Here is a 26,885-nt window from a genome sequence, read left to right on the forward strand (position 1 = left end):
AGACAAAAGTTGATCTTCTGAAAAATAAGAACATGGAACAAACTCTTGTCATGATAGAACAAGAAAAAAGGTACAAAATTATTAGAAATATGTAAGGGAACATGGCTAAAAATTCAGCAACTATTACTATTATTTAACAAGAAGATATTGTAAAAAATCTTCTTGTCAATAATTTAAAAATTAAGATAAAAGATCATTTCTTAGAAAAAAGATTTACTAATACCACTTCAAGAAGGAGATAGCATAAAATTGAACAGAACAAAAGTCATTTAAAGAAATCAATCAGTGTTTAAAATCTACCCTTAAAAAGTAAAAGGCACACAAAACAAAACCAACAAGACTGGATCGTTTTAGAGGTAAATTCTATTAACCATTCAAGAGACAGATAATCCACTTAAACAAGCTATATCAGACCCATAAAATGATAAGCAATTTTGAAAAATACAAATAGGTACACCACTTTTCAACGCATTTCATGAAGCTAACAAACCCTTACAATGACACCAGGGACATTATAAGAATGAGAAATCATAGGCCAAACTCACAAAGAGAGAGATAAAAATCCTAAATATAATATTAGAAAATAAATACAATATGTATAATCATAATAACAAAATTTACCACAATAAAGCTGGGCTAATAACAAAAATGGAAGGATAGTTTAACACTAGATAATGCGCTAGTAATATTCTCCATGTTAACTGATTTAAGGTGAAAAATTTGGAAATCCTCAACAGATAGAGGAAAAAAAGTTATATTCAATATCCATTGATTCTTAAAGAGTGAAAGAAGAAAAGAAGGGAGGGAGGGAGGATAGAAAGGAGAAAAAGAGAAAGGAAGGAAATCGCAATAGAAAAGAACCTTCTTACTGTGTTGACAGGAAGCAAACAGAGAAAGAAAAGATTATCCTTAATAGTGAAAATCATGAACAAGACAAAGATAATCACTGTAATGAGAAATCCAGGTAATATAGTGAGACAAGAGGGAGACAGGACATAGGGATTGAAAGAAAAAAAAAAAGTTACTATTCACAAATAATATGACTGGGGATGGGCAGAGAAAAACTACAGGCAAATTATTAGAATCTGTACAAGATTCTTTATAAGAGCTCAGCAAAGTTACAATTTATAAAGTCTATATACAAAAATCATTATTACTATACAATAAAAAATTTTAAATATCTATAAATACTATGAATACCTATAAAATATATGCAAGACCTCTTAAAGAACTTTTTTAAGAGAATAGATTATTAAAATAAAATAATAGCAGTAATTAATGTGCATTTGGGAAGTGCTACAGCAATATTTAGTAAAATCTAAGATATGTATATACCAGAACCATCAAATTCACTGCTGGTTATATGAATTAGAGAAACAATCCTCTATGTGAACAAAACACAAACAAGGCTATTTAATAACACAAAAATTTTAAAAAATTGAAAAAAAGCCCAAAGTCCTATATGCACACCACAATTCATTCATCAATGAAATATAATGCAGTTAAAATGTGTGGGCAGTGAAGGGTACACCTGGGTGGCTCAGTCAGTTGAGCACCCCACTCTTGGTTTCGGCTCAGGTTGTGGGATCTATTCTGGCTGGGGCTCTGCATTCAACACAGTTTCTGCCTGGGATTCTTTCTCCCTACCTCTCCCTCCCCCTCTGCTCCTCCCCCCATTCACTCTCTCTTTCTCTCTAAAAAAAATGAATACATAATCTTTAAAAAAAATCTGTGGACAATGACACACCTGTTAATACATTTACATAATATTTTAAAACATTCAAGGGGTGCCTTGGTGGCTCAGTCAGTTAGACATCTGCTTTGGCTCAGGTCCTGGGATCAAGCCCCAGGCAGGGCTCCCTGCTCAGTGGAGAGTCTACTCCCTCTCCCACGGCCCCTCCCCCTGCTTGTGCTCTCTCTCTCTAAGAAATAAATAAATAAAACATTCAAATCAATAGCTGATACTATTTAGGGAAAATACATAGTATATATAATATATATTTTCATGCTTCTTAATAATAAACATCAAAATATCAAATTTGTTGGTTATCTGGTAGAAACAAGGAAGACAGATACAACTGAGAGTGCTTGCACAGAGGTATTTAATTGGATCTGTAAATAGCATACAGTTGGGTCTTGCTTTTTTACCCAACCCGAAAATATTTGGTTTAAATGGAGTGTTAAGGGACACCTGGGTGGCATAGTTGGTTAAGCAACCGACTCTTGGTTTTGGCTCAGGTCACGATTACAGTGTCGTGAGATTGAGCCCTGCATCAAGCTGCACACTCAGCACAGAGTCTGCTTGAGTTTCTCTCTCCCTCTGCCTTTCCCCCCTCAAATAAATAAACAAATCTTTTTATAAATAAATAAATGAATAAATAAATAAATAAATAAATAAAGAGTGTGAAGATCACTTTATTCAATGGAATTATGTTTGTGTTTATATCCACTATCATGTAATTTATTTTCTATTTGTTCCATCTATTCTCTTCTTTGTGCTTCTTTACCTGCTGCTTTGCATTTAATTGAACATATTTTAGTATTCTATTCTATCTTCCCTTTAATTTGTAGTTATTCCTCTTTGTTTTGCATTTTTGTGGTCACTCTAGAATTTATAATGTCCATATATTGCTTATCACAGTCTATTTTTCAAATAATCTGCTACTATATTACATATTACATAAAGCTTTACAACAGTAAATTTCCATTCCCTTTCCCCAATCCTTTGGGCCATTATTATGACACATGTTACATCTACATGTATAATAAATAAGCTGTAGCCAAGATATTTGCTTTAAACAATCAAGTATATTTTTTAAATTTTTAAAAATGAGAAAAATGTTTTTCATATTTACCAACATATTTACTATTTCCAGTTCTCTTTATTCATTGTATAGATTGATGTTTCATTTTCCTTTTTCTAAAGAACATCCTTTAACATTTCTTGCAGTGCAAGTTTTTGGCAACAAATTGTCTCAGCAGTTTTTTTATGATACAAAATTATTTGTTTTGTCTTTCATGTTTGAAGAATATTTTTGCTGGGTATAGAATTCTATTTTCTTTCAGTACCTGAAAGATGTCACTCGTTTGTCTTCTGGTTGGCAGAGTATTGAAGAACATTCTTCAAATTTATCTTTTTTCTTTATTTCATTTACATCTCCTCTTTGACTATTTTCTATTTCTTTTACCCCTGTTTTCAACAATTGAATTTTGATGTGCTTAGGGGTCTGTTTATGTTTTATCCTAGTCTGAGTTCTTTGGACAGTTCAACTAGCCTTATCAGAGAACCTGGATTCCACCCTACCCTGGTCTGGCTAAAAATGACAACAAAATAAATGACAATAAGAAAATATTTTTCTAATATTTCTAATACAATTCTAATCTGAATTCAGCCGTAATCGTGTGAAATTGAGACAACTGGCTTTTGTCTACACCAGTAAAGAATACTGACCTGGTTGAATACTCACATATGAAAAGCAACACATCCATAAGATCAATGCTTTTCAGTACAACTCTAAGACTCGGTTAACAAAGGTGTCCGAAGGAATGATATCTATTGATTCTCAGTTAATTATGATTGAAGTATTTCCCTGTCAATAAAAAAAAATCCAAATTTTGAAGAGACTCTAAGAACCAAGGCGATTATATTACCTAAAAATTGAACTTTACAAACACTCAATGAGTTCAAACTGTGGCCTAGATACCATCAAAGGCACATTTATACATGATAAAGAATCTTTAAAGAAGTTATCCAGATGCAAATGCTATAAATCATCCTATGTGAGACCCAATTGATGCACTTCCCCAGATTCACTGCCTACTATAGCCTCAGTCCTTGGCCAGTGGTAAACACCAGCCACTACCTTCAATTCATCTTCTAATACCTCTGTCTGTCTTGGGTTCTCTGGGTGTGAAGGTAAAAGCACAGATTCCACTAACACCTCCACAGTCACAGGAATACCTACTCCTACCCCCACAGGAAGCGTGGCTCCTCCCCCACTTCCAAGATTCTAATGAAGCCCCAGAGCACACAGGGTGAGATCTGACTTCCCCAACAACAATCTGAAAAGTACGAGGACAGTAACATGCCATGAGATGAGATTTGAGCAATGAGAAACAAAAGATAGGAAGATGCAGGCAAATAAATTTCTTTCTCTTCCTCGGTTCAGCTACGATGAGCTTTGAACAACATAGGGATTAGGGGTGCCAATCCACACAAAAATCCACGTATGACTTTTAATTCCCCCAAAACTTAACTACTAATAGTTCACTGTTGAATGGAAGTCTTGCCGATAATATAAACAGTATAAACAGTCAATTAACACATATTTTGTATATGTATTATATACTATATTCTTTTTTTTTTAAGATTTTATTTATTTATTTGACAGAGCGAGAGACAGCCAGCGAGAGAGGGAACACAAGCAGGGGGAGTGGGAGAGGAAGAAGCAGGCTCCCAGCAGAGGAGCCTGGTGTGGGGCTCGATCCCAGGACTCTGGGATCACTCCCTGAGCAGAAGGCAGATGCTTAATGACTGAGCCACCCAGGCGCCCCAATATATACTGTATTCTTAACAATAAAGTAAGTTAGTAAAAATACTGTATTTATTGAAAAAAACCCACATATTTTAAACACACAGTTCAAACCCATGTTATTCAAGGGTCAACTGTAACTGGTTCTGTACAGCATGTCTGGAGATTCCCCACTTGCCTAAAAAATGTCTATGTTTTCTAATGCAGCTGTGGCCAGCTCAGTAACCACCTTGTATTTGTCTTTCTTTATACTATTTTTCTTTTGTCCATTTTTCTCTTACTCATGTCCCCCTAGTATTGCACTCAAGCTTAAGCTATACCTCAAAATCTGTTATCTGATGACCTTATGAGAGAATTCATTGCTATATTTCTGTCACATCAATTCCTAAATATATTACAGCTTTTTGCAATTAATGGGGATACAGTGCAGTTTCTCAAAAACAGTTCTGAATGTCCAATAGAGACCCAGAATAATTTTGCCTAGAAATTCACAAGCTGCTTCTCAAAAATAGAAATCTCAGTGTGTGGATTCCCTATGTCTATCCTGTTCTAAACCCAGATAAGAAAAACCTATGATAATAGTGGCAGAGATGTAGGAAGTGTTATGTCAAATGTAAATACAAAAATGTTAAGTGGGTAAAGCAAGAAAGACCCAGTATTAGCTACAGAAATAATGAGGTGATCTTGGAACACATAGTAAATCAAAGTTTGAGGGTAGGTGGAATCTGTGAATATGATGAAATATAACTTCTATGATTATGTTACATTAAATGGCAAAAGAAGTTTCACAGATTTAATTAATGTCTATATCAGCTGACTTTAAAATAGGGATATTATCAAACTGGGACTTATCTAATAATAAGAGCACTTTAAATCTTGGTTTAGAGGTCAGAGAAGTTAGAGAGATTCAAACTGAAAGGGATTTAATGCCTGAGAAACTCTCCACTGCTGGATGGGGCCATGTGGCAAGACATATGAGTGGTCTGAAGGAGGTCAGCTGGCTAAGAGTAAAGGACGAATTCAGTCCTACAACCACAAGAAACTAAATTCAGCCAACAACTTATAATGAGTTTAGAAGTAGATTCTTCCACAGAGCCTTAAACATCCTAGTATGATTTCAGGATTGTAAGACCCTGAGCAGAGAACCCAGCCAGGCCACACTGAACTTCTGACCTACAAAACTGGGAGGTAATAAACGGTTGTTGCTTTAAGTCACCATGTTTATGGTAATTTGTTATCCAACAATAGAAAGCTAATTAATATATACCTGGAAATGGGTCATCTGATATCTAATTATTGAATCAGTTAAACATAGCTATGCAGGTTATTACTAGTAATTATTTTTAAAGACAAAAGAATGTTAAATCCTTTCCTAAACTATATTCTTATTAATAAGTTAAAAATGTCACCATATTAACATATATTTTATGGTTTCTATTTTAGAATCAATTTTTATTCTACTATAAAATGGCATTAGTACTCTGCAAGTTTTCTCTCTTTCCCACTGGCCAATTTTCAACAGTGTTGATTTAAATCCTCCTTCAGATAAGTTAATATTACCTCTGAATCAGGTCCTCTAGAAGATATTTCCAAAAGAGAATGATTATTGTCAGCAGTTTGCTATTTGCCCCTGTGGACAAATAGAATAATGATCACTGTTGTTTATAATGAAAGGCCACAAGCACAGGAAATATATAAATGTTTTCTGAATTAAAAAATTCAATTATTTTAACAGTTTATAAATATGTTTTATTTCATTTTATTTTATACACTGTTACTTCTATATTTATATGAATAAACATAGCATCTCCTTCAGCCATGTCATATAATAAAAGAGTTCATTTTATTTCTGCCCCAGATCTTTGTATCTGCACTTATATGTCATTCAGATATGTAAGGTGCTGATTGAAAAAACATCTTCTCATGTTTATTATTTTCAAATAATTTGAAAAACATACTTTGGATCTCCTGGCTCAAGAAGTAGAAAATGAATATAGACAACACCAGTCACACGGTCCTTAAATGCCCACTCATATAGGTATCCATTGGGAACATGCAGCAATAACAAGAAAACCAGGAATAGTGAGGTGCATGATTTTTACTTGCAGTTTCATACCTTCTGTAGAATCACTTACTTTGTTACATGGTGAGAAGACAGAGCAATAGAAGGCTAACACACTTCACTAAGTGCTTCATGTCCATTTATTTCTTAATTTTGAGAAGTGCATTTAAATTTTTACTAAACCTACCTTAGGCAAACTCTCATGCAAGGAAAGAATGACATTTGTGCAATGAACTGTCATACTAGCATGACAAGCATTCCTTATGAAAAGATAGAGAGAAGTGATAACAAACAAAGAACTCCCATAGCCTTCACTTAACACTTTTAACTCTGAGTATCATTATAAAGACTAAGGGAATAATAAAAGATGTGGAATAAACTGAACTGATAAAATCAAGTAAAGGTATTCATGTTCTATGGGCGCCTGGGTGGCTCAGTCATTAAGCGTCTGCCTTCAACTCAGGGCGTGATCCCGGCGTTATGGGATCGAGCCCCGCATCAGGCTCCTCTGCTATGAGCCTGCTTCTTCCTCTCCCACTCCCCCTGCTTGTGTTCCCTCTCTCGCTGGCTGTCTCTCTCTCTGTCAAATAAATAAATACAATCTTTAAAAAAAAAAAAAGGTATTCATGTTCTATTTAATTAAAAACAGAGATAATTTTGTGAATTAAAGATTGAAGTTTAAAGGGTTTACTCAGAAAACGGATGCTCTCTGGAAATAAATTGTTTGCACCAGTAATGGTTTATTTCAAAGACTTAATAATTTGCTAGTCTTCATGATGTTAAAATAAATAGTTTAACTATACGTGCTGAAAGACAGGTAATAAAAACTTTTTTTCTTTTAAGATTTTATTTATTTATTTATTTGAGAGAGAGAGAGAGCATGACTGGGGAGGGGGGTGAGGGTGGAGGAGCAAAGGGAGAGGGACAAGCAGATTCTGTGCTGAGTGCAGACCCCTGCACAGGGCTCTAACCCAGCACCCTGAGGTCATGACCTGAGCCCAAATCAAGAGTCCAAGGCTTAACCAACTGAGCCACCCAGGTGTCCCAAGCCATAAAAACTTTGAAATAAGAGTTTTGGTTTCAATTATTAAAAGAAAATATATACAAGTCTGACAATCATAATTTGCATAAAATTTCATATTCAAGAAGATGAATAGTGGGGCTTGCTTTAATCTGACAAGCAAGCTGTGTAAATTATCTCTACATAAATCAGTAATCACATTTATTCACAATAATCAATATATTTACTACAAAAACACCGTTCTTTATGAAAACTGTATATGTGAGGTTGCATATACAGAACAAATATGTACAAAGACTTCACGTGCGTACAAGCATAGATATTCATTCTAGTGTTATCATGAGCCCAAGCAGACAGCTCCATGTATTAAGTTTAAAATAAAATTAACTTTCAATTAAATTATAAAAAAACATTACTAAACTATATCCACAGAAATGTCCAGCAGCTTCTATTAAAAATAGAATCAAAGAATAGAAAATTAAAAATATATATCTGATGTTAAACAACATAACTATTAAAAAAAAAACCCAAAACACCTTAATTTCCCAGTGAAAAAGATGCTCTGGGCAGAAAGAAAATGACTAAAATATCAAAATAGAAAATTAGAAAATGGTTTGTTTAATAAAATAGGCTAACTCTTAATAAAAATCTACTACACTTCCTAGAATACTTTGATGATATGAAAATGATGAGTAAATTATTTTTCAAGTGTGATGTATCTAGGAAATAGATCAGTGAAACAAAAAGAGTAATATCATCACAGCATACAAACAGAAAATTCACATATAGAAGGAAAAAATCACAGTTTACATTGCATTCATATTTAAAATCAAACATCACTTTTTCACATTCTGAAGATTCCCCCTCCCAAATATGGAAAGAAAAACAAGCCAGGGCTTTAATATAATATTTTTTCCAACCTGGAACAGCTGCAAAAAACAAATCTTGCTGGAGATAAGCTTGGTTATAAATATCAACATTCCCTTTAAATAAGGGAGTCCAGTTTTCATACCATCTGCCTCTTTCTAAAAGGGAAAAAAATGAAAATCATAAACTAGGACATCCTCTTTCAAATAAGCCATTTAAAAATGAATGTAGTAAAAAGGCTATGAACTCCTCTGAGCCCCTGCCTTTAAACTTGTCCTGTTTAGCTCAGATCAGAAAACAGGATTTCATGAAAGTAAGCAACTCTTAGTCTATGAATAAAGTGCCTAAAGCAATTAATAAAGAAAAAAATGTTCTCAAACTTTTTCACATTTATTGGCCATAATCATAATTTCTGATGGGATCATATTTCTCCTTAATGCATCATATTCCTTATTGTTCATTTTTTAAGTACATTTGTCATTTTTGTTACCTCTACTTTTTCCAAAACCTTTTTACAGCCTGTGCCAAAGACTTTCATGTTATCTCTTCTATACAAAAATCTAGTTGCTAACAGAACTGGACTTTTCTTTTAATACAGAATATATCCTCTGCAAAAATCTTTCCAATGTCTCTCTCAACACAGTGGTCTTCTTATAGTTGAGTTTGGATTTTATCTTAAAACCATCTTTCTTCTTTTGCCCTTAATTATTTTTCATTCTTTGTTAATGACCTTGTGATTGAACATTTTAATTTTTCACTGTACCACATCATTACTACTTCAATAATGAAGTCCATAAACCGTATCCATTATTTAACTCCTTAAAGCATTCGGAAGAGAGAACTAATGAAAGATGGCCTACCAAATAGAGCGGTGCAGAGTGGTCTACTGGAGATGCATACATAAAGGTATATCTTGTATAGCAATACTAAGACTGCTTAAGGGAAAGTAGAAGAAACCCAAGACAGAGAGAAATAGCGTCCTCTACTTTAACAATATATGTAAACATTTAGTCAATTCCTGGAATTACAGCGGTAGGATTCTGAAAAGCTGCTGTAACAAAGGCACCTAGGAAGCCCTGGCATAATTCATTCTCATATTTATTCTCTCCCTTCCTCTTTTTCTCATACACACATAAAGACACACTGATATCAAGCTGAACAAAAAGAACAAAACTGAATATTCAATCATAAGCATTTCCTGTTATCTTAAGGTGCTAAGACTATACTTAAATGTGTCCTTCATAGGGAAAATGCGTCCGAAGACTTTTTTTTTAACTTCACTTTCATTCCATTTTAGCCACAGACCACCCAGGTCTGTAATTACACAAAACAAAGTCTTTTTACAAACGACAAATGACATTTAATTGCTTTCTTGGAATGCTGCATCTTCAAGCGTATGAGGAGGGAGGTGAGGGAGAGATGTCTTCAAAATAACGGTCAATAATGTTTAATCTCGAATTAATTATTTAAAATAAATGACCATTTTAATATCAATCAATATTTTATCCTTTTCATGATTTGATGTAGGCAGTACAAAATGATGTGAACAATTAGATTACCAGTGTTGCAACAAAAAGTTGTTTTACCTTAGATCTATCAACTATTTAAAAATGTTAAAAAGGCTTTTTCATATTAAATTTACTCTATTTATTTTCTGAATTCCATCCACTGGAACATAGTACCACAAGAGTAGGGATCTTTGTTTTTATATACAAAGAATCCAAAACAATTAGAAAACTGTGGCACACAGTAGACACTCAATACATGTTTTTGAGTAAATATTTTTCAGAAGACAGTTACATTAAGTTAAATCATCCATATTTTATGGTTAGTCATAAACAATTAAAAACGCTTTGAGTTTTAAAATACTACTATAAATTCTCTATCTCTTACAGGAATATGAGTCTGATAAAGGGTGGGTTAACTCTTCTCTATTTTAATTAATTTCCTTTCTGGTTCTATCACTTTTTAGTTGTTTATCAGGCTAAGCTCATTTACCATTTTTAAAATGAGCACTGTAAGAATACCTATACCATACTGCTACTGTGAGCACTAAATTAAATAGCTAAATATATAAAGTACTTAATATGGTACTTCTTACATAGTAAGTGTTCATTAAATGTTATTAGTATCATTACGTCATGCTGGTTTAATCAGTTACTCACTGTTGAGGTACCACACAGGCCAAACGGTTTTTATAAACAAAAAAACAACCCGAACTTGATGACCTCACATTCATTTAAAAAGTAAATGAGCTCCTTTATAGTTAAGGTTCTTAGAGTGTAAGAATGACCTCAGAATATACTATGTCTGTATTAACTTAATTACATATAAATTGTACACTTTTCTGCTACTATTTGGTCTCCTAACTATCTTCTATTATCAGCTAAGTGGCTTCAACAAAAGTATCTTTGGATTAACTTTTAAGATGCCGAATTACATATACTCTTTTATTATCAGTAAGTATTAGAAATTCTGGATTAAGAGAGTACCACTTTCATGCTTACAGTATATGCACGTAATCAGTACTCAAAAATACTTTGTAAAATGGTAGGCTTCTAAACAAACAAACAAACAAACAAACAAACAGGCTTAAACACTAGCCCCCAGTTTTAAAACTAATAACTGTTGTCTCTAATCTTTGTCAAGAGTTCCAAATTACCCTCCAATCTAAGAAAAGAATCTTCTCAGGTCAACATTCCCATCAATTTTTTTGTTATTCTCTCCTCAAGAGTTGTACAAAGTTTTACTAAGTTTACAAATATAAAATTTATATATCTATATCCATATGTACCTATATTCTCACCACATACATTGAGCAAGTCAGTATGGTTCTCTAGGAAAGTAGTCTGATATTAGATAAAACTGATGCTGTCATCAAGGTCTCAAAACTTTAATTTGCAATAATTAATGTAGCATACCAAGTATTTTGACATGGGTCTAATACACAATGGCAAACAATAAACATGATTTTAGAATATTTTTTAAATTATAGAACATTCCAAGCAATGTCTTCTAAAACCTTTAAGAAAAATATCACAAGTATTCCAATCATTTATCTTCTTTTCAAAAATTAAACTTTGCTGTCACATTATACTACTTTATTTGAAAGTATATCATAAAAGAATGATTTTATAAAAGCCCTAGATAACTAATTCACTAGTTTTAGTAATTTGTATTCCCTCTGTTGAGAAATAATTGCATCCTTATTAACACATTAACCAAAATTTGGGGGCTGGAGCTAGATTATATCTCATGAGTCCCTCTAATGGAAGCAGCATACACAAAAGTCTTTTCACATATATATTTTTTAATTATTACTGAACTCTAAGCAATTTAAAGAAAAAGCAACTGAGCTTCCCAAAGCAATTTTTGCAGTAAAATGTATAATCTGATTTTTTTACAAGTGCATAATACTTCCCAGCAATCTCTCTGGCCCAAGTTGGCTGTATGTCCCATTTGACTCAGTAGCCATTACAACTTGCAGGACTTTCCTGAAGTCTTCTACCCACCTTCATTTTATTCTAGGCATATGAGTTGGTTTCCCAAGTCACAAAGAAAATACAGATCACTAGGTAAGAATCGCTCACTCGCAAGCTTACTCTAACTCACTTTCTCACACACCAACATATACACACATCAAACACACATAAATCCACACACACATGCTACGGCAGGAACACTGTTCCTTCCATTACCTCTACTATGATCTCAGTGGATGAAGTGTCCTGTCCTCCACCATGGCTCCCTCTGTGCCCTGGAGTCCACCTCCATGTGTACACTTGTCCTGCCTTTTTAGCCTTTGTTCCACTCCTTTATCATTTTCTCTGTCATTGTCTTCATCTGCAGTCTCACCAGCATTACCGCATTAGTATCATAATTGGTCTTACCGTCTCTGGTCTTGCTCCCCTCAAACCATCCCTCATTCTACTTCTAGAATACTCTTTCATAAATTAAGTTTAATCAAGAAATTTCCCTGAAGTATATTATATCATTCAGTGTTTCCTAATGTCCTTTAGGATGGAGCTCTAATTCCATAGTTTGGTATAATCTAACCCCTCTTCTCCCCTCAATCTGTTTAACCTATCTTTATCCCACACCAACACTGCCCTCTAACTACTCTGAATTTCACACAGTTCCCTGAAATTATCACACTGTATAACAGCTTACTGCCTTTGCCCATGCTCTTCCTTTCTCTGAAATACTTTCAAATACTTCTTTACCTGGATAACTTATACACCTTTAAATCAGTAAAAAGGTATAGCAGTCATTAATTCTATTCACATATCTTCCAATTTTCCTCTCCCTCTGGGTAGAGACAATATCACACTTTACAGTCCCCCTTTTGAAATTTGTTTTGACCAATAAAACTCTAAATGCCAGTGCATAATTAGTCACTCTCTTCCCATTGCTGCGTCTGGATCATGGAAGTACATGAGCTTTCCTACCAACACATTTTGGACATGTAGTCTCTGTGAGAAATAAACATTTGTTGTGTTAAGACACTGTGAATTGGGCTTGTTTGTTCCTACAGCATAACCTAGGCTATTCTGTCTGATAAAAAAAAAAAAAAAAAGGTTACCTTTCTCAAGAAGCCTTCCATGAGCCCAACACAGTCTGATTCAAATGTTGTTTCTCCAAGTGATGATAGCTTTGTATTCATACTCTCATCACAACACAACACTATAGTAAGATGGTGTTGTAACCATCCATCTCCCTTCAAACAGTACTTCTGAGGGCAGGAACTGTGTATTTCATCCCTGTATTGCAGAGGCAGTTTTTAAGCAAACAGACTTGAGCAATGGAATATATAAAGGCCCATCAGGAGACGCACCTCAAATATCCATAGGCCCTAACTGACCAACGGACTACTTAAAATTAGGGACAGATACCAAAAAGGAGGGAGAATTCCACAGGAGGGTATACCTCCTCACCTTGCCCCTTTAAAAGTACTACCACCTTGCTGCAAACAGCCTCTCTTCTGCTGCTCTGCCCACCTCTCCCTTGCGGTATATTCAATAAACTTCTGCCTCCATGTTCTGTTTCAGGTGAATTTTTTCACATCCTGCGCCACTGCTTCCACCCAAACATCGCCCACCCAACCGATGAAGAGACACTCCATTTGGACACCACATGTAGGATCACCAATTAGCATAGTGCCTCACTCATGGTAAGTGAGACACTTACGATGTTTGCTAAATTAACTGGTCATTCATTCATTTGTTCATCAAGGACCAAAAACTACTCTAGTTACTAAAGATAGAGTAAACCAGAGCAAACAAAAACACCTACCCTCATAGGAAATTATATTCTTGTGAAGGATAATGACAATAAGCAAGACAAATAAGTATAAAATATACAGTTTATTATATAGTGATAAATGCTAAGTAGAAAGTATAGAGCAGGGATATTTGGATGGTGAACAGGTTAGATCTCATTTAGACGGCGATCTTTTAATAAAGACCCAAAGGAAAGTAAATAAATGGGCTATGAAGATATCTAGGGAACAGCAACTCAGTAGAGACAATAGTATAAAAACCCTAAGATGGGAACATGCCCGGCATGTTCAAAGAACAACAAAGGAACCAATATGGCTGAGCAAGTGCGTGATTAGAAATGAGATTAGAGCAGTAACAGGAACCATCCCTTGCAGAGACATATAGACCAGTTTAAGAGCTTTAGCTTTTATCTTGAGTGAAACAGAGAGCCACTTAAAAGTTGTGAGCAGAGGAAGAGATGGAAGAGGGCAGCAGAAGATAAGGTCAGAGATATAGTGGGGGCCCATATTCTTTGATTGTATAACATATTTCTTCTTCCCACAAAACAGGTGAAATGCAGGTATACCAATTAATCAAGAAAGATTAAAAATGACATTGAATGGCATTTTATGATGATCTTAATCTGTTCATTACTTACTATACAGAGACATTGATTACAATTCATATAGAACTACCAAAATATTGTAACGTACCAAAGTATCATAGTGTATCAAACACAATAGAAATCAAGTATTTAAAGTAGAAACAAATCCTAATAGAAAATTAATAGTACCGATTTAAAAACTAAATCAGAAATAAATTTATAGCTCTATGGATCTTGCTTTATCTACTTGGATTTGCCCAAATACCACAAAATAAATATAAGTAAAATCATTCCCCCATTGTAATACTGCCTTCCATAAGAAAGAACTACATTCCAAACTCAAGTTCATTGCCAGAAGCAAACAAACCAAAACAAGAAAAACAAGTGAAAGAAAACAAACCACAAGTCAGAACACCTTTTGCCAAATGTTAAATCAAATAAACACACCTTGTGTTGTGTCCTTGATGCTGCCAAGTTTGAACTCTGGAGAGCTGCCAACGGGTAAGATATTTCCAAAGGCAAGATCTTTACTGAGGAAGCTGTGCTTGCATTCCTGGCAAATTCAATTCCAGATACCAATAACAATGCTCCTGGTTGCTTTTTCTTACTGGAATTCAAAGTAGAGTATATGGAAACATTATAAATGGATGACCTCCAGTGCCCTAATACCTACAAAATAAAATCACTGTGGTAGCATTTTCCAAGAGGTGTTTCTTGGTTTGCTAAGTCTGTTATACATTCAATCGAATTAAGTTTCTCTGGTCAAATATACTCAGAAAATGTTGCATATCATGCCCCTTTTTCACAAGGCACACCTTCAAAAACAAGGCTCGGAGAAATCCTGTAATAGAAAAGCCTATTTAAATTTACTTGACCCAATGTGTCTGAAATTTATTTAATTAAAGACCCCCTTTCCACTGTTATAAATAGTAACATTATTTCTGCAGATCACACTTTAAGAATGGTTCATTGTATAGTGATTATCTGAAAAGTAGTTAGAGATGTGTTCACTATATTTTAGAGTTGAGTATGAGGAGACCAATTTGAATTTGTTCTCTGTTAATGCAATTTGTACAGGGTCAGCCTATAAAAACAATTGTATTTATTTAACCACAATTGTTTAAATATGTTACTTTCTAAACTAAATCCCCATTAAAAAGCAACAAAGGAAATAATCAAATAATACATGATTTATTCATTTTTGTTTGGCAAATATTTACTGAATACCTATTATGTGTCAGGTACCGAAGTTACTTCTAGTTTTATATTGCAGTTGCTCTTATATAGATAAGAGTATCAAGTTTAAATGGTTCCAAACCACTGTCTCAAAATAATAACACCAACCCAAAATTTAACCCCAAGCATTTGGGAACAAAGTTTCACTAATTCTAATCATACTAAAAAAAAACTTGGAACCTTTAGGTTGTTTTTAAATAGTGATAAAAATCCAGCTCAAGCACAATAACATGAAAGCATAGTCTTTTAAAAATGGTGCTGCAAAAGAATAAAATTGAAGTCTGATGTAGGAAACAAAGGCAAAAAGAAAAATTAAATTTCCTTACTACCTACAGCCCACTGCCAAGTCATTAAAACAGGCAGAGTGACATTCCTCTAGGGACCCAACTGCCTCGATGTTAATACTTGGCTAAGGGTAAAAGGCAATCTCAGCCAGACCCCTAGGATCCTGTAAGTCTACTTTAACATATAAAAATTCCTTTGGAAACTTCCTTTATCTCTACCCACCCCCCAAGATACATGTTGGCAATCATCCCCCAAGCATATGACCCACCAGAAGACAATAATAAATGACTTTTTCCCAACAAAGCTAGTCCCCTGAAGGTCCTGGAAACCTTGCTTCCAAAATTCTTTAGAGACTTAACACTATCCCTAATCCCCTCCCAACTTGAAAGCTGGGGTAGAATCAGCCACTCCTTAGGACCCCAATGCAGCTACTTCTGCCACGGCTCCTATCCCTGTGCTTGAATAAAACCACGTTTTTGGACCAAAGATGTCTCAAGAATTCTTTCTTGGCCATCAGCTCCGAACCTTAACATCTCTGCTTCATACCATACACAAAAATTAACTTAAATGAATCACAGACCTAGTGGTGGATATTGAAATTATGTAAACTTTAGAAGAAAACAGAGGAGTAAAACTTCATAATCTTGGGTTAGGCAAAAGTTTCTTAGATATAAGACCAAACATACAAGCAACAAAAGAAAAAATAGGTACATTGGACTTCATCAGAATAAAGAAAAACGTTTGTGCTCCAAAGTACATGACCAAAAAAGTTAAAAGACAAGCCATAGAATAGGAGAAAAGGTCTGCAAATCATATACCTGATATGGGTTTTATACCCAGAATAATGAAGAACTCTTACAACTCAATAGGAAAAATGCAAATAATCCAATATTTAGAAGGGCAAAGGATTTAAATAGAGATTTCTTCAAGGAATAAAAACAAATTGCCAATAATCACATGAAAACATAGTAAATTTCATTAGTCAGGGAAATTCTAATCAAAACCACAATGAAATACCACTTCACTAGAAAGACAATAAAACAAGATGTGTTAGTGAAGATGTAGAGAAATTAGAATCTTTAATACACTGCTGGTGGAAAAGTAAAATGGTGCACAGCCATCTAAAAAACAGTTTGGCAGTTTCCTCCAAAACCACAGAGTAACCACATGACCCAGCAATTCCACTCCTAGGTATCTACCCAAGAGAAATGAAAACAAATGTCCACATAAAAACTTGTACATGAATGTTCTTAGTGGCATTATTCTTATGGACAAAAAGTGGAAACAATCCATGATGAATAGATAAATAAAATGTGATATAACCATACAATGGAATATTATTCCACCATAAAAAGGAATGAAATATTGATATGTGTGACACCATGGATGAACCTTGAAAACATTATGCTAAGTGAAAGAAGCCAGTCACAAAAGTCCAATTAGTACATCATTCCTGTTGTTCTTTTTATATGAAATGTCCAGAATGAGAAAATTTATAGAGATAGAAAACAAATTAACAGTTATGCTAGGCTGGGAGTGACAGCAGAAGAGATGGGACACGACTGATAATGGGTAAAGGGTTCCTTTTTTGAGGTTATGAAAATATTCTAAAATTATGTAGTGGTGACGGCTGCAAACCTTTGTGAATATGCTACAAAACTACTGAATTGTACATTTTAAAATAATAAATTTAATGGTTGTGAACTGTATCTCTCTAAAGTTGTTATTAAAATAAAAGAATCATAATATATATCAATAGTCCTTACCTAAAATGTTTGGGCCAGTTGTATCTTACAGTTTTTAGATTACAGAGAGATAATATGTCCCATCTACTGTAATTACAAAACAATCCTGGAGGAATGTAAGGGCAGCACGTAAATACTTCATAGCAAAATCTTACCACTGTTGACAATGACTAGAAAAGTAAACACTACATAAATAGTCCCGTGTCATTTTAAATACGGTTTTGCCTCAATTGAGTTTATGAAAAACTTGGGGAAAAATTTATTTTGCAGAACTTTTTTTTTTGGAACTTTGGGGTTTTGAAAATGTGAATAATGGGTGTTGGACCCTTATTAATAATGATGATTAATATTAGCAATAATAATCATATCAGCAGTTCCCATTTACTATGCTTTGCATGTCACATGTATTATCAGAAGGAAATGCACCTAACATTCCTGTGGGACAAGTACGATTAACTCCAACTGGGAAAACTGAGTTTCCTAATGATAAAGTGACTTTTCCAAGCACACACAGTTAACAAAGACAAGGGCAGAGATTTGAATGCAAATCTATCTGATCACAGAGCATGCTCACTTTCCTCTACAGGGAAGAGTATGTTCAGATCATCCATCTGAGATATAGACTTCAAACCTATAAAATGGAGTAAAGAACTCTTTTATATATATCACAGAGATTATTATAAGAATGAAATGAGATCATTTTTATGAAAATAATGTGGCAAATATAAAGGTCCATATAAACGTGAGACAACATTACGTGGAAAACTATTTTTATTACATATCTAAATCAATGTTTAAAGTGAGATATATAGACAAATTCTTTACAGGCATTCAAAATAAATACACTAATTTTATTTGAAGAAATGCTAAGCATTAAACATTGTTTTTTAAATATCTAAGAAAAGAAAATCCAAATGTGTTCAAGTGGTCCATAACTAAACGTCTATCTCAAGTTTTTATAAAGTTTTTATAAGCCATATATAAAACTGGTGCAGTGCACAAACATATATATTATGTTTGGTCTTAAAGTAATTCTGTGTACCCAGGTGAGGCCGGACAGATTACTTTTTTACCTTATAGGTAATTTCTTAATCTTTTAAAATCTTAACATTATTTCAGTTTACAAAAACTTTTGCTCACAAAAGTTTACATACCATTTAAGTTCCTGGGATAATTAGGGGGATTGTCTATATATCCTCCCTCAAGGAAAATTTTGTTATAAATAGGACATACGGGGTATAACCCAATATGTCATGATGGTATATTCATAGCATTAAAAAAATTCAGGGAGTGCACTATTTGAAAAGTTTAAGAATCGTTATTCTAAAGTACTGATCCGATAACATTGCCTCTACAGTATAAAAATCTAAAATGGATCCTCACTGCCTATAAGATGAAAATTGCTTTGTGTAGCATATAAAACAGCCTTCTCAGCCTGGGCCAGCAGCTCTTTATTGCCTCAACTCCAGGCACTTTTCTCCAAATTGTGTTTCAGCCACTGAATTTCTTTCATTTCCCAACTATGTGATCCTATTGACAGCTTAGTAGCTTTACAAATCTTGTTCTCTTTGCCTTGATGTTACCTTAGCCCCAGCCTTATCTACCTTAAATTCACAGGCATCCTTCAAAACCTCATTTCAAAGCCACTTCCCCTATATAATTCACCTATACTTGCCAAACAAATCTTTGCTGATTAACTGATTGATACATAACTTACATATTAATACAGTACATGTCTATCTCTATAAGCACATAGATTTTTGGCATACAATAGTCAAGTATTACTATTTCTTACAATACTGCAATATTTAACTGTCTTTGGAAATGAAATTCTAAAATCTTTATATGAATATGTTCATTTAAGATACAGAGATGAAAAAGAGAAATTTTGGATGATTAAATATGAGAACAATAGACTTGTTTTTAACATCAGTCCATATAGGACCAAAGAAATGCTGGGGTAAGTACACCATTGAATGGCAAGTAAATTTGGGTACCTTGAAATAAAAAGAAAAGTCCAATCTTATTCACTGAAGTTTATAGTTTAGGGCAAGAGTTGCAAACTCAGATCATAAATTTCTAGGCTTTGAAGGTCAAGAGGAAAAATCAAATTATAGCTGTCACAGCAATTTGTAGTGCTCTGAGCAATGCAAAGCAATACAGCCACAAATTTGCATATCTGCTGCAATTACTCAACAGTGCTGTTTAAGCACCACCTACATTATGTAAATATATGTGTAGGTGTGTTCCAATAAAACTTTATTTATAAACAAAACAAAATATGAATTTCATGTTTACATCATGTAATATTGTTTGTTTGGTTTTCCCAACCATTTAAAAACAAAAAAACTACTCTTGGTTCACAGGTCATACAAAAACAAGCAGTGAGCCAGATTTAGGTAGCCCACAGATCATAGTCAGCAGATGAATGGTTTAGGCATATATTTTTTTCCAGTAAACAGATCTCCTCCCAGAGCCTCCAGAAAGGAATGCAGCCCTGCTGATACCTTGATTTCAGCGCAGTGAGACCTATGTCAGACTTCTGAACTACAGATCTACAAGATAATGAATTTGTGGTTTTTAAAGTCACTACATTTGTGGCAGTTTGTTAAAGCAAGAATATAAAACTAACGCAGTTTCATTTTTAGTTTTTTCCTCATCTTTTTAACTTTTTATCTTCCTACTGTTGCTTAATCATTGTCCATCCTTTTTATATGGAGTTCTCCTGTCAATAGAGGCCATGAATTCTTACATGTGTTAGATGTCAAAGAATTTCCACAAATGTTCTTCTGTAGCCTAAACTTCTTGATTTTCACAGGTATGTCATGGAATTTTCTGCTGATTATCTTTTCCCTGGATTTGTGGGATTTTTTGTTACACTCTATTCATTTCAAATGCTAAACCTATCCAGAATATTTTGGCATTGAACAAGACTATACAGATCATTTCTACCTAGTCCAGTCTTTTCCAAATGTATGTATGTATGTCTGTATGTATGGGGGGGTGGAGATGCTGAGGAGAGAAGAGGCAGAGAATGGACACCTAGGAAATGACAAAATGGAATCAGAAACTGGTTCTTTTTTAAATTATACCTTTCCATCCTGAAAAAAATCTGATATGCCCCTGACCAGAGGGAGTCAGTGCTATATTGAACCACTGTGAATAATGAGAATGTATCATAATGCTCAAGCACATTCTTCATAAAAATGGAAGAACATCACAAATCTTCAACTGTATATATTCACATATAAGGAACTTGATGCCTGAAACATTATAAACCACCCCCCACCACACCCAAAATAATGTATCTACTGCTGGAGCCAAGCCTAAAACTTTCAATCCAGTGCACCTTCTACCCAGTGTAGTTATAAACCGTAATCCACAAGTAGGATTTTTTCACAGGTATCCATATAATTTGTTATTCTACATCCTGTAATATTCCGATATTTTTAATATCTATGTTAAACATATTTTTTGGGTTAAACCATCTTCCTTTTCTTTTTGCCAAAATTTTAAGTTGTTCAGTCTAATTAGTCTATTTTTGCAAATATGTCACCACATAATACTACTATGGAAGAACTAAGCTTCTTTTTATCCCTGTTGTCATTCTCCATGTTCAGTGGCTTGAAAACCATGAAATTGATAAGATCCTCTCACTTATGGAACTGTCTCCACCTTCTGATTCAACAAAATAGAATTTGTTTAACTTCTGAGTACAGAGTATTTATCTTTCTATTGTTCAACATTTCCAAATTAAGAAGCTAAGAAATCATCTTTTCTTTTTCATGAAAATATATACCTATTTCACTCTGTTTTGCAAAGATTCTTAACAGGTATGGTTGTAACAGGCATAAAAAGATTTAGCTTTAGGACTCTACATCCTTATCTGTTCAGTTAGAAATATCTTGAGGATACCAAATATTATAAAATATGTATCACCATTTTCCATTAATATTGTTTTAGACATTCTGGGAGCAAAAAAATGACAATTTTCTAAGCAATATTTTTATTAAAACCTCCACGCTTAGAGTCAAATCTATTGATAGCAAAAACATGAATACAGAGGAACAAAGACTAGGGAGAAATCTCGCCTACCCTCATGTTTCCATGCAGAGGAACTTCACTGGAACAGTGGTTCTCAAAGGGGATATTTTTGACATTGGAGTGGGGGAAGAAAATTCTTCAATGAGCTGGACCTCTACATTACACAGGGTCCCAAAACCAGTAGTTTTTAAACACATAGTAATAATTTAAAAACACCTCCATTTATTTCAAGTGGCCCAAAGGGCTCACCCAGGGTGGAAAATCAGAGCACTAGATTAGTAGTCCTGGCCTCAGATTCCACTCCTTATTTGCAGCTTCCCAATGAGAGAGTTTTCTGATTGATGGCTGAAATCCGTTGGTCCATCTTACTCCAACGGGTAGATATTAGCTATTGTAAACCTGTAAATACTAGAGGTTTTTCATCTTTTACTTCACTCTCTGCCCTGGACCATGCATATCAGTAATTCTGGGTAAATGTATCTTTTCTGCAAACTGAAATTTTCTCTTTTTCTCTCACTGAAGTCTAGGTTCTGAGAAAAGTGGAGGGAAAGGGGCAGAAGGTACTAGTACTCACTTTTGGTCTCCTATCCAAAGCATTATGCCCAATCAGCTATTTAGTAATGAAGTTCATATTGTAAACTCCACCTGTTTACAAACTCAAGAGAAAAAAAAAAGCTATTATTTTTTGAGCCCCTAAAGACTTTAATTTCATTAGAATGCTTTCTCTAATCCATTTGCCTTTATACCAGCTTCTCTCCCAGAAATGGAGGTAAGAAAGGAATAGTCAAATACTAAACAGTTCAAATGAAATTATACATGCTAATAAAGAAAAGAAGCGCTCCTACATATTCTTATGCTTATTACAAAAGCAATATATATTTTCTTTTTCCAGTGTTTTCCCTATCTAATGATAACATCTACTACAGATGTCCACTTCTATTGATAAACCTAAATAAAGAAAATTTAGCAAACAAAATAACTCTATTTATAGCCTTTTATTTAAATATAGAAATCAGGAAAAGAGCCACAGTGGAACCAACCACAATATGTTTTAGCCACAAGAAATTAAAATAGGTATAAAAGATGACTCACTTAAGTTGAAGAAAAGAGTCTAGGAGTCAGGTTATGGTATTCAAGTGGCATATGCTAAACATAATCAGGTTTTCTTTGTCCAAAATGGACTTTAATAGAAGAGGAAGTTTATGTATTTAATGTTTATCTCAAAAATACAATTTAACATTTTCTCAAAGTATTTGACAGTAATTTCTCTTTCTACTTGCTTAAATATAAGAATATCCTTTAAGAGAATGATCAAAGGGCATTTGAAAAAAATTACAGCTTACATGGTTTTGAAAAGACAGCAACAATCTATTGGTAGTTCCTGTTTACTAAATACTTTTAAAAACAAAGAAAAAGAAAAAGATTAGCTTAAGATTCTGAATTAAAGTAAGCTATGGTAAGATGCATTGTGGAAGAAAGGAAAAAGACCCAATTCTTTTCCCAGCTATGTGCTCAGTCTCTCTTTGGAATGAGGCAAGGGGGAGAGTAATTTCCTTATCCTCAAGAAGTTGAACCAAAACAGGATCATAATCCAAGACCACTTATGCTTCCAACTGTGTTTTTCTTCAAGGGGAGGGTCGATAGCTTTCCTTGGCTTCTCAAAGTAGTATATGACACAAAAAGGTCATTCGTCTTTGGATTAGAAGGTAATCTTTCCCAATCAGGCCACGTATATACTTTGAAAAACCTAGTGATCTCAATCAAGGTGGAAAAAAGTGTCATGCAAGTCATGTAAGGTGCTATGTAACCATAACTATCTCAGAATCAGTAACAAATAGATAAATGAGTTTCTTCCCTAATTCTAAATAACCCAATGATAAAAGAAGTCACAAGGGAAGTCTGAAAATATTTTAAGCTGAATAATCATACTTCTGTGTTTACAAATTCAGATCATATAGACAAAAAGATAAAAGTGTAATCAATAGCACTTCACATCTGTGTAGATCATTAATAATACTTTCATAATCAATTATTCCTTCTTACTCTTTAGGAACAAAGGGCACAGTAGCCCTACTTTATAGATGAGAAAACAGTTATGAAGGTTATTGCCCAAGGACAATATTCCTAATCCTGCCAGTTTTCTGACTTATAGGCCAAGGTTCTTCCTAACGTTATCAAGCAGTACAAGCTTTCTTCTTGGGGATTTATACAGTAAACCTAGCAGAAGGAAGTAAAAGCGGATTTTTAGCTCCTTTTGCGTTTTCTCTCTGGAATGTTTGTTCTGCTGAATCATTTGGGGCCAACTGGTATGAGCAAAGAGATGTGAAGTGGTTATCAGTGGTTACCATCTTACAGTTAATCATTAAATGTGGGTCAGTGAAGGAAAGGGGCTTTATACGCTTACTTTTCACCCACTCTCCACAGAAGAGACAAGGAGATCATGTATTGGGGCCTGTCCAAAAATGAATTGCCTCAACTTCCTGAGCTGCTCATTGTGCTCAAACGGGCACTAGCGAGAAAAAGAATTCTAGGCAGAAGAAACCAGATCTCCTATCCCCCTTTTCCTAACCATCCACATGGACACCAACATTTTGTGGGTTCATGGATTCACCAAGCACCAAGCAAAGATCCTCTCCCCATCCCGCCCCTGTGCCCTCCGTCTCCGCGCAAATAAAGCCACCTCAAGCTGCCCGAAGCTCTTCTCTGCAAATGTTTTGGTCTGCAGATACTTATTAAAAAGGAAAGGCGGGGAAAAGTACGGAGCAGGGTAATACTGGAAAGGAAGGCCAAAGAACTACAGATCCGGAGAGCTGGACAGTAAAATAAACGGACGCGAATTAACTGACGGCACAAGGGAGCCAATCCCTAGTCAAGTGAGAGGTCTCGAGAGGTGGGCGGGACTAAAATTTCCAGGGCCCAGCACCCAGACACGCTGGCAGGGCGGGAACCGCGCGTTCCTTAGCAACAACGGCGGTCACGCCCACCCACCGCCCCAACACCGGACCCGCCATCCCCACCCCCACCGCGAGCGTCCTGTTAGCCAGAGGGGTCCGTAAGTTATTACCGTACCTACTGGGTTTCCCGGGCTTCGGGTTCCCCCTCTTCCAGAGCCTCCCTCCACCCAGCCCACCCAAGTGCCGCTCTCAGGGGCGGAACGACCATCTCCTAAACGCTTTGGGGGCTCGCTAAGGACGTGCGCCCGCTTTTAGTCCCGGACCCCGAGCTTCCCTGGCAGGGCCTCCCCAGCTCCCTCGCCCTCGCTGGACACACACACCTCAGCTCAGCCGAGGCCAAGGGCCCACAAACTTCGTGTCCGGCTGGAAATGTTGCTGTCCACGGTCCTGTCACTCAGAGGCAGGGGCGGGACGAGCCAGCCGCACACCCCTAATCCCAAAGGGCGATACGAAAAGAGGCGGGGCTCGGCGGAAAGGGACGAGACCAGTCCCCAGCCCGCGCTCCGATTGGTCAGTCTCTCTCCCTCCTCTGCGTGGGTCCCCGACGCAAAGGAGACAGCCCTGCGGCCTTTCCTTCCTCTAGCGTGGAGTCCCCAAACTCCGATACTTGACTCATGAAGTGGCCACAGAAATTAGAAATAAGGACTATGGCTTGTTTTATAAATATAAAACACAAAAATGCATAATTTTGATTGTTGAAGTCCTCTCACCTAACTCACACTCCCCATACCCACTCTCCTGGGAGCCTCTCTTGGAGGAAGCATGAACCATCTCTGAAAACAACGTTGTTTGCAGATCGAAACTTTTCACAGATTAATCAATTTAGGAAAAGTGATTTCTGAAACATGACCAACAACAGAACTTTGGAGGTATGTCCAGGTGTTCAGTTTTCACGTCTATGAAATGGGAATGAAATACTAAGTTATTATTATTTAGAAAGCATTTGACAGTTGAATTATTTATACCTTATAATCATGTACGCCTGTTAACACCCAACAGAGCTGTTATCCAAGGCCTATGAACAATGAAACTGAGGTTCACATAGGTTACATTTATTCAACCATTCAACAAATGAAAAAGTGCCTGTAGTCATTTGAATTTAAAATTCTTTCAAATTGAATTGAATTTAAAATTCTTTCAAAAAATTATGCAATTTCCAATTTAATTTTTCAGTTTTTCTCTTGCTCCAGTTTAAGTCATTTTCCTGTAGGCCAGCCCATCATAAGTTCAAAACAAAACAAAACAAAACAAAACAAAACAAAAAAAACCCTGGAGAAAGGAAATAGCATGCAGAATAAAGAAGGACTGAGACAAGTATGAATAGACTAACTAGAAGGTCTCTGAAATCTCTCAGGATATCAGGGCCAGGAATTGAATCCAAAATGTAATTTTATATTCTTTTCTCCTAAATCATTTGCTGGTCTCCAGTTCCTCTCCCAGAAATAAAGGTAGAGTTAAATGAGATTATCTTAATACTCCTAAGCAGATTTGTATGCGTGTGATTTTAAAAGAGTGCAACCCTTTTTCCTTCTATATTAAACCAATACCCAGAAGTGTTTATCTTGTCCAATACAGTAGTAATAATAAAGGAAAAAAACAAAATGATACTTCTGGACAAGTGCTTTGAGATTCAATTAAATGTCCACTATACTCTGATAAAATTGTTGGAATAAAAGAAACACTGCAATTGCAAATGATGTTATTCTCTTGTCCTGATGAATTTTCAAATTCTTCTGAAAGTCACTAACTATAAATACCTCTCCACTAAATTTCTTGATTTGTATGACTCATGATCACCATTATGTTTCTTTAATCTTTTAAAAATATTTGGTTTTAGACTAAAAAGAAAGAGCTATGATTGTATATTAATAGGTATGTTATAGAAATACTGCAAGATTTAAATAAAAGTGGTGAATTATTTATTTGAATCCTTTTTCAATTGCATATTCAAATAAGTACAGCAAATGTATTTGTTTAAATATTCTCACATATATAAAAGATTATACATTTAAATAAATGTATTGTATGCATGTAAATGTGTAATCATTGAAATAAACACAGCTGTATATTTCCCATATGTATAGCTCCAGATGTTTGAAGCATCCATTCAAATTTCTGGAACTCTACACCTTGGTATCTAGTTAAACATCCAGTAGAAAATACTGTGCTACATATACATAGGAATACACATCAAAACTCTATCCGCAATGAGGAAATAAGGTTAGAACAATGAATAATGAGTCTCTGCCACTGAATTTCTTATCTTGAACATTTTCT

At 35.0% G+C, this 26,885-nt stretch overlaps 1 protein-coding gene and 1 long non-coding RNA gene across 16 annotated transcripts in view; one reads left to right on the forward strand and one right to left on the reverse strand.

The window, feature by feature from the left end:
- Window positions 1–25,062, reverse strand: part of TRIQK (triple QxxK/R motif containing) — an 82,906-nt gene extending 57,844 nt beyond the window's left edge. For 2 of the 14 annotated variants that reach the window (XM_026495753.4, XM_026495751.4), the window contains exons 1-3: window positions 14,792–14,880; window positions 6,093–6,162; window positions 3,468–3,590 (exon numbers count right to left, since the gene is read on the reverse strand). In XM_026495753.4, the coding sequence (XP_026351538.1) occupies window positions 3,468–3,485 (18 nt within the window). In that variant the 5' untranslated portion in view covers window positions 3,486–3,590; window positions 6,093–6,162; window positions 14,792–14,880. Of the gene's footprint in view, window positions 1–3,451; window positions 3,591–6,092; window positions 6,163–13,064; window positions 13,747–14,791; window positions 14,952–22,228; window positions 22,311–24,928 lie in introns of those variants that run through there. The other 12 variants (XM_026495757.4, XM_026495754.4, XM_048212475.2 and 9 more) reach the window with 11 other exon arrangements.
- The window catches only part of LOC125281050 (uncharacterized), a 147,561-nt gene continuing 145,259 nt past the window's right edge, over window positions 24,584–26,885 (forward strand). For both annotated transcript variants that reach the window (XR_007188040.2, XR_008957751.1), the window contains exon 1: window positions 24,584–25,477. This is a non-coding gene — a long non-coding RNA (uncharacterized LOC125281050). The remainder of the gene's footprint in view (window positions 25,478–26,885) is intronic.

This window comes from Ursus arctos, unplaced genomic scaffold (assembly GCF_023065955.2).
Source record: "Ursus arctos isolate Adak ecotype North America unplaced genomic scaffold, UrsArc2.0 scaffold_6, whole genome shotgun sequence".
In the NCBI taxonomy this organism is placed as follows: Eukaryota; Metazoa; Chordata; class Mammalia; order Carnivora; family Ursidae; genus Ursus; species Ursus arctos.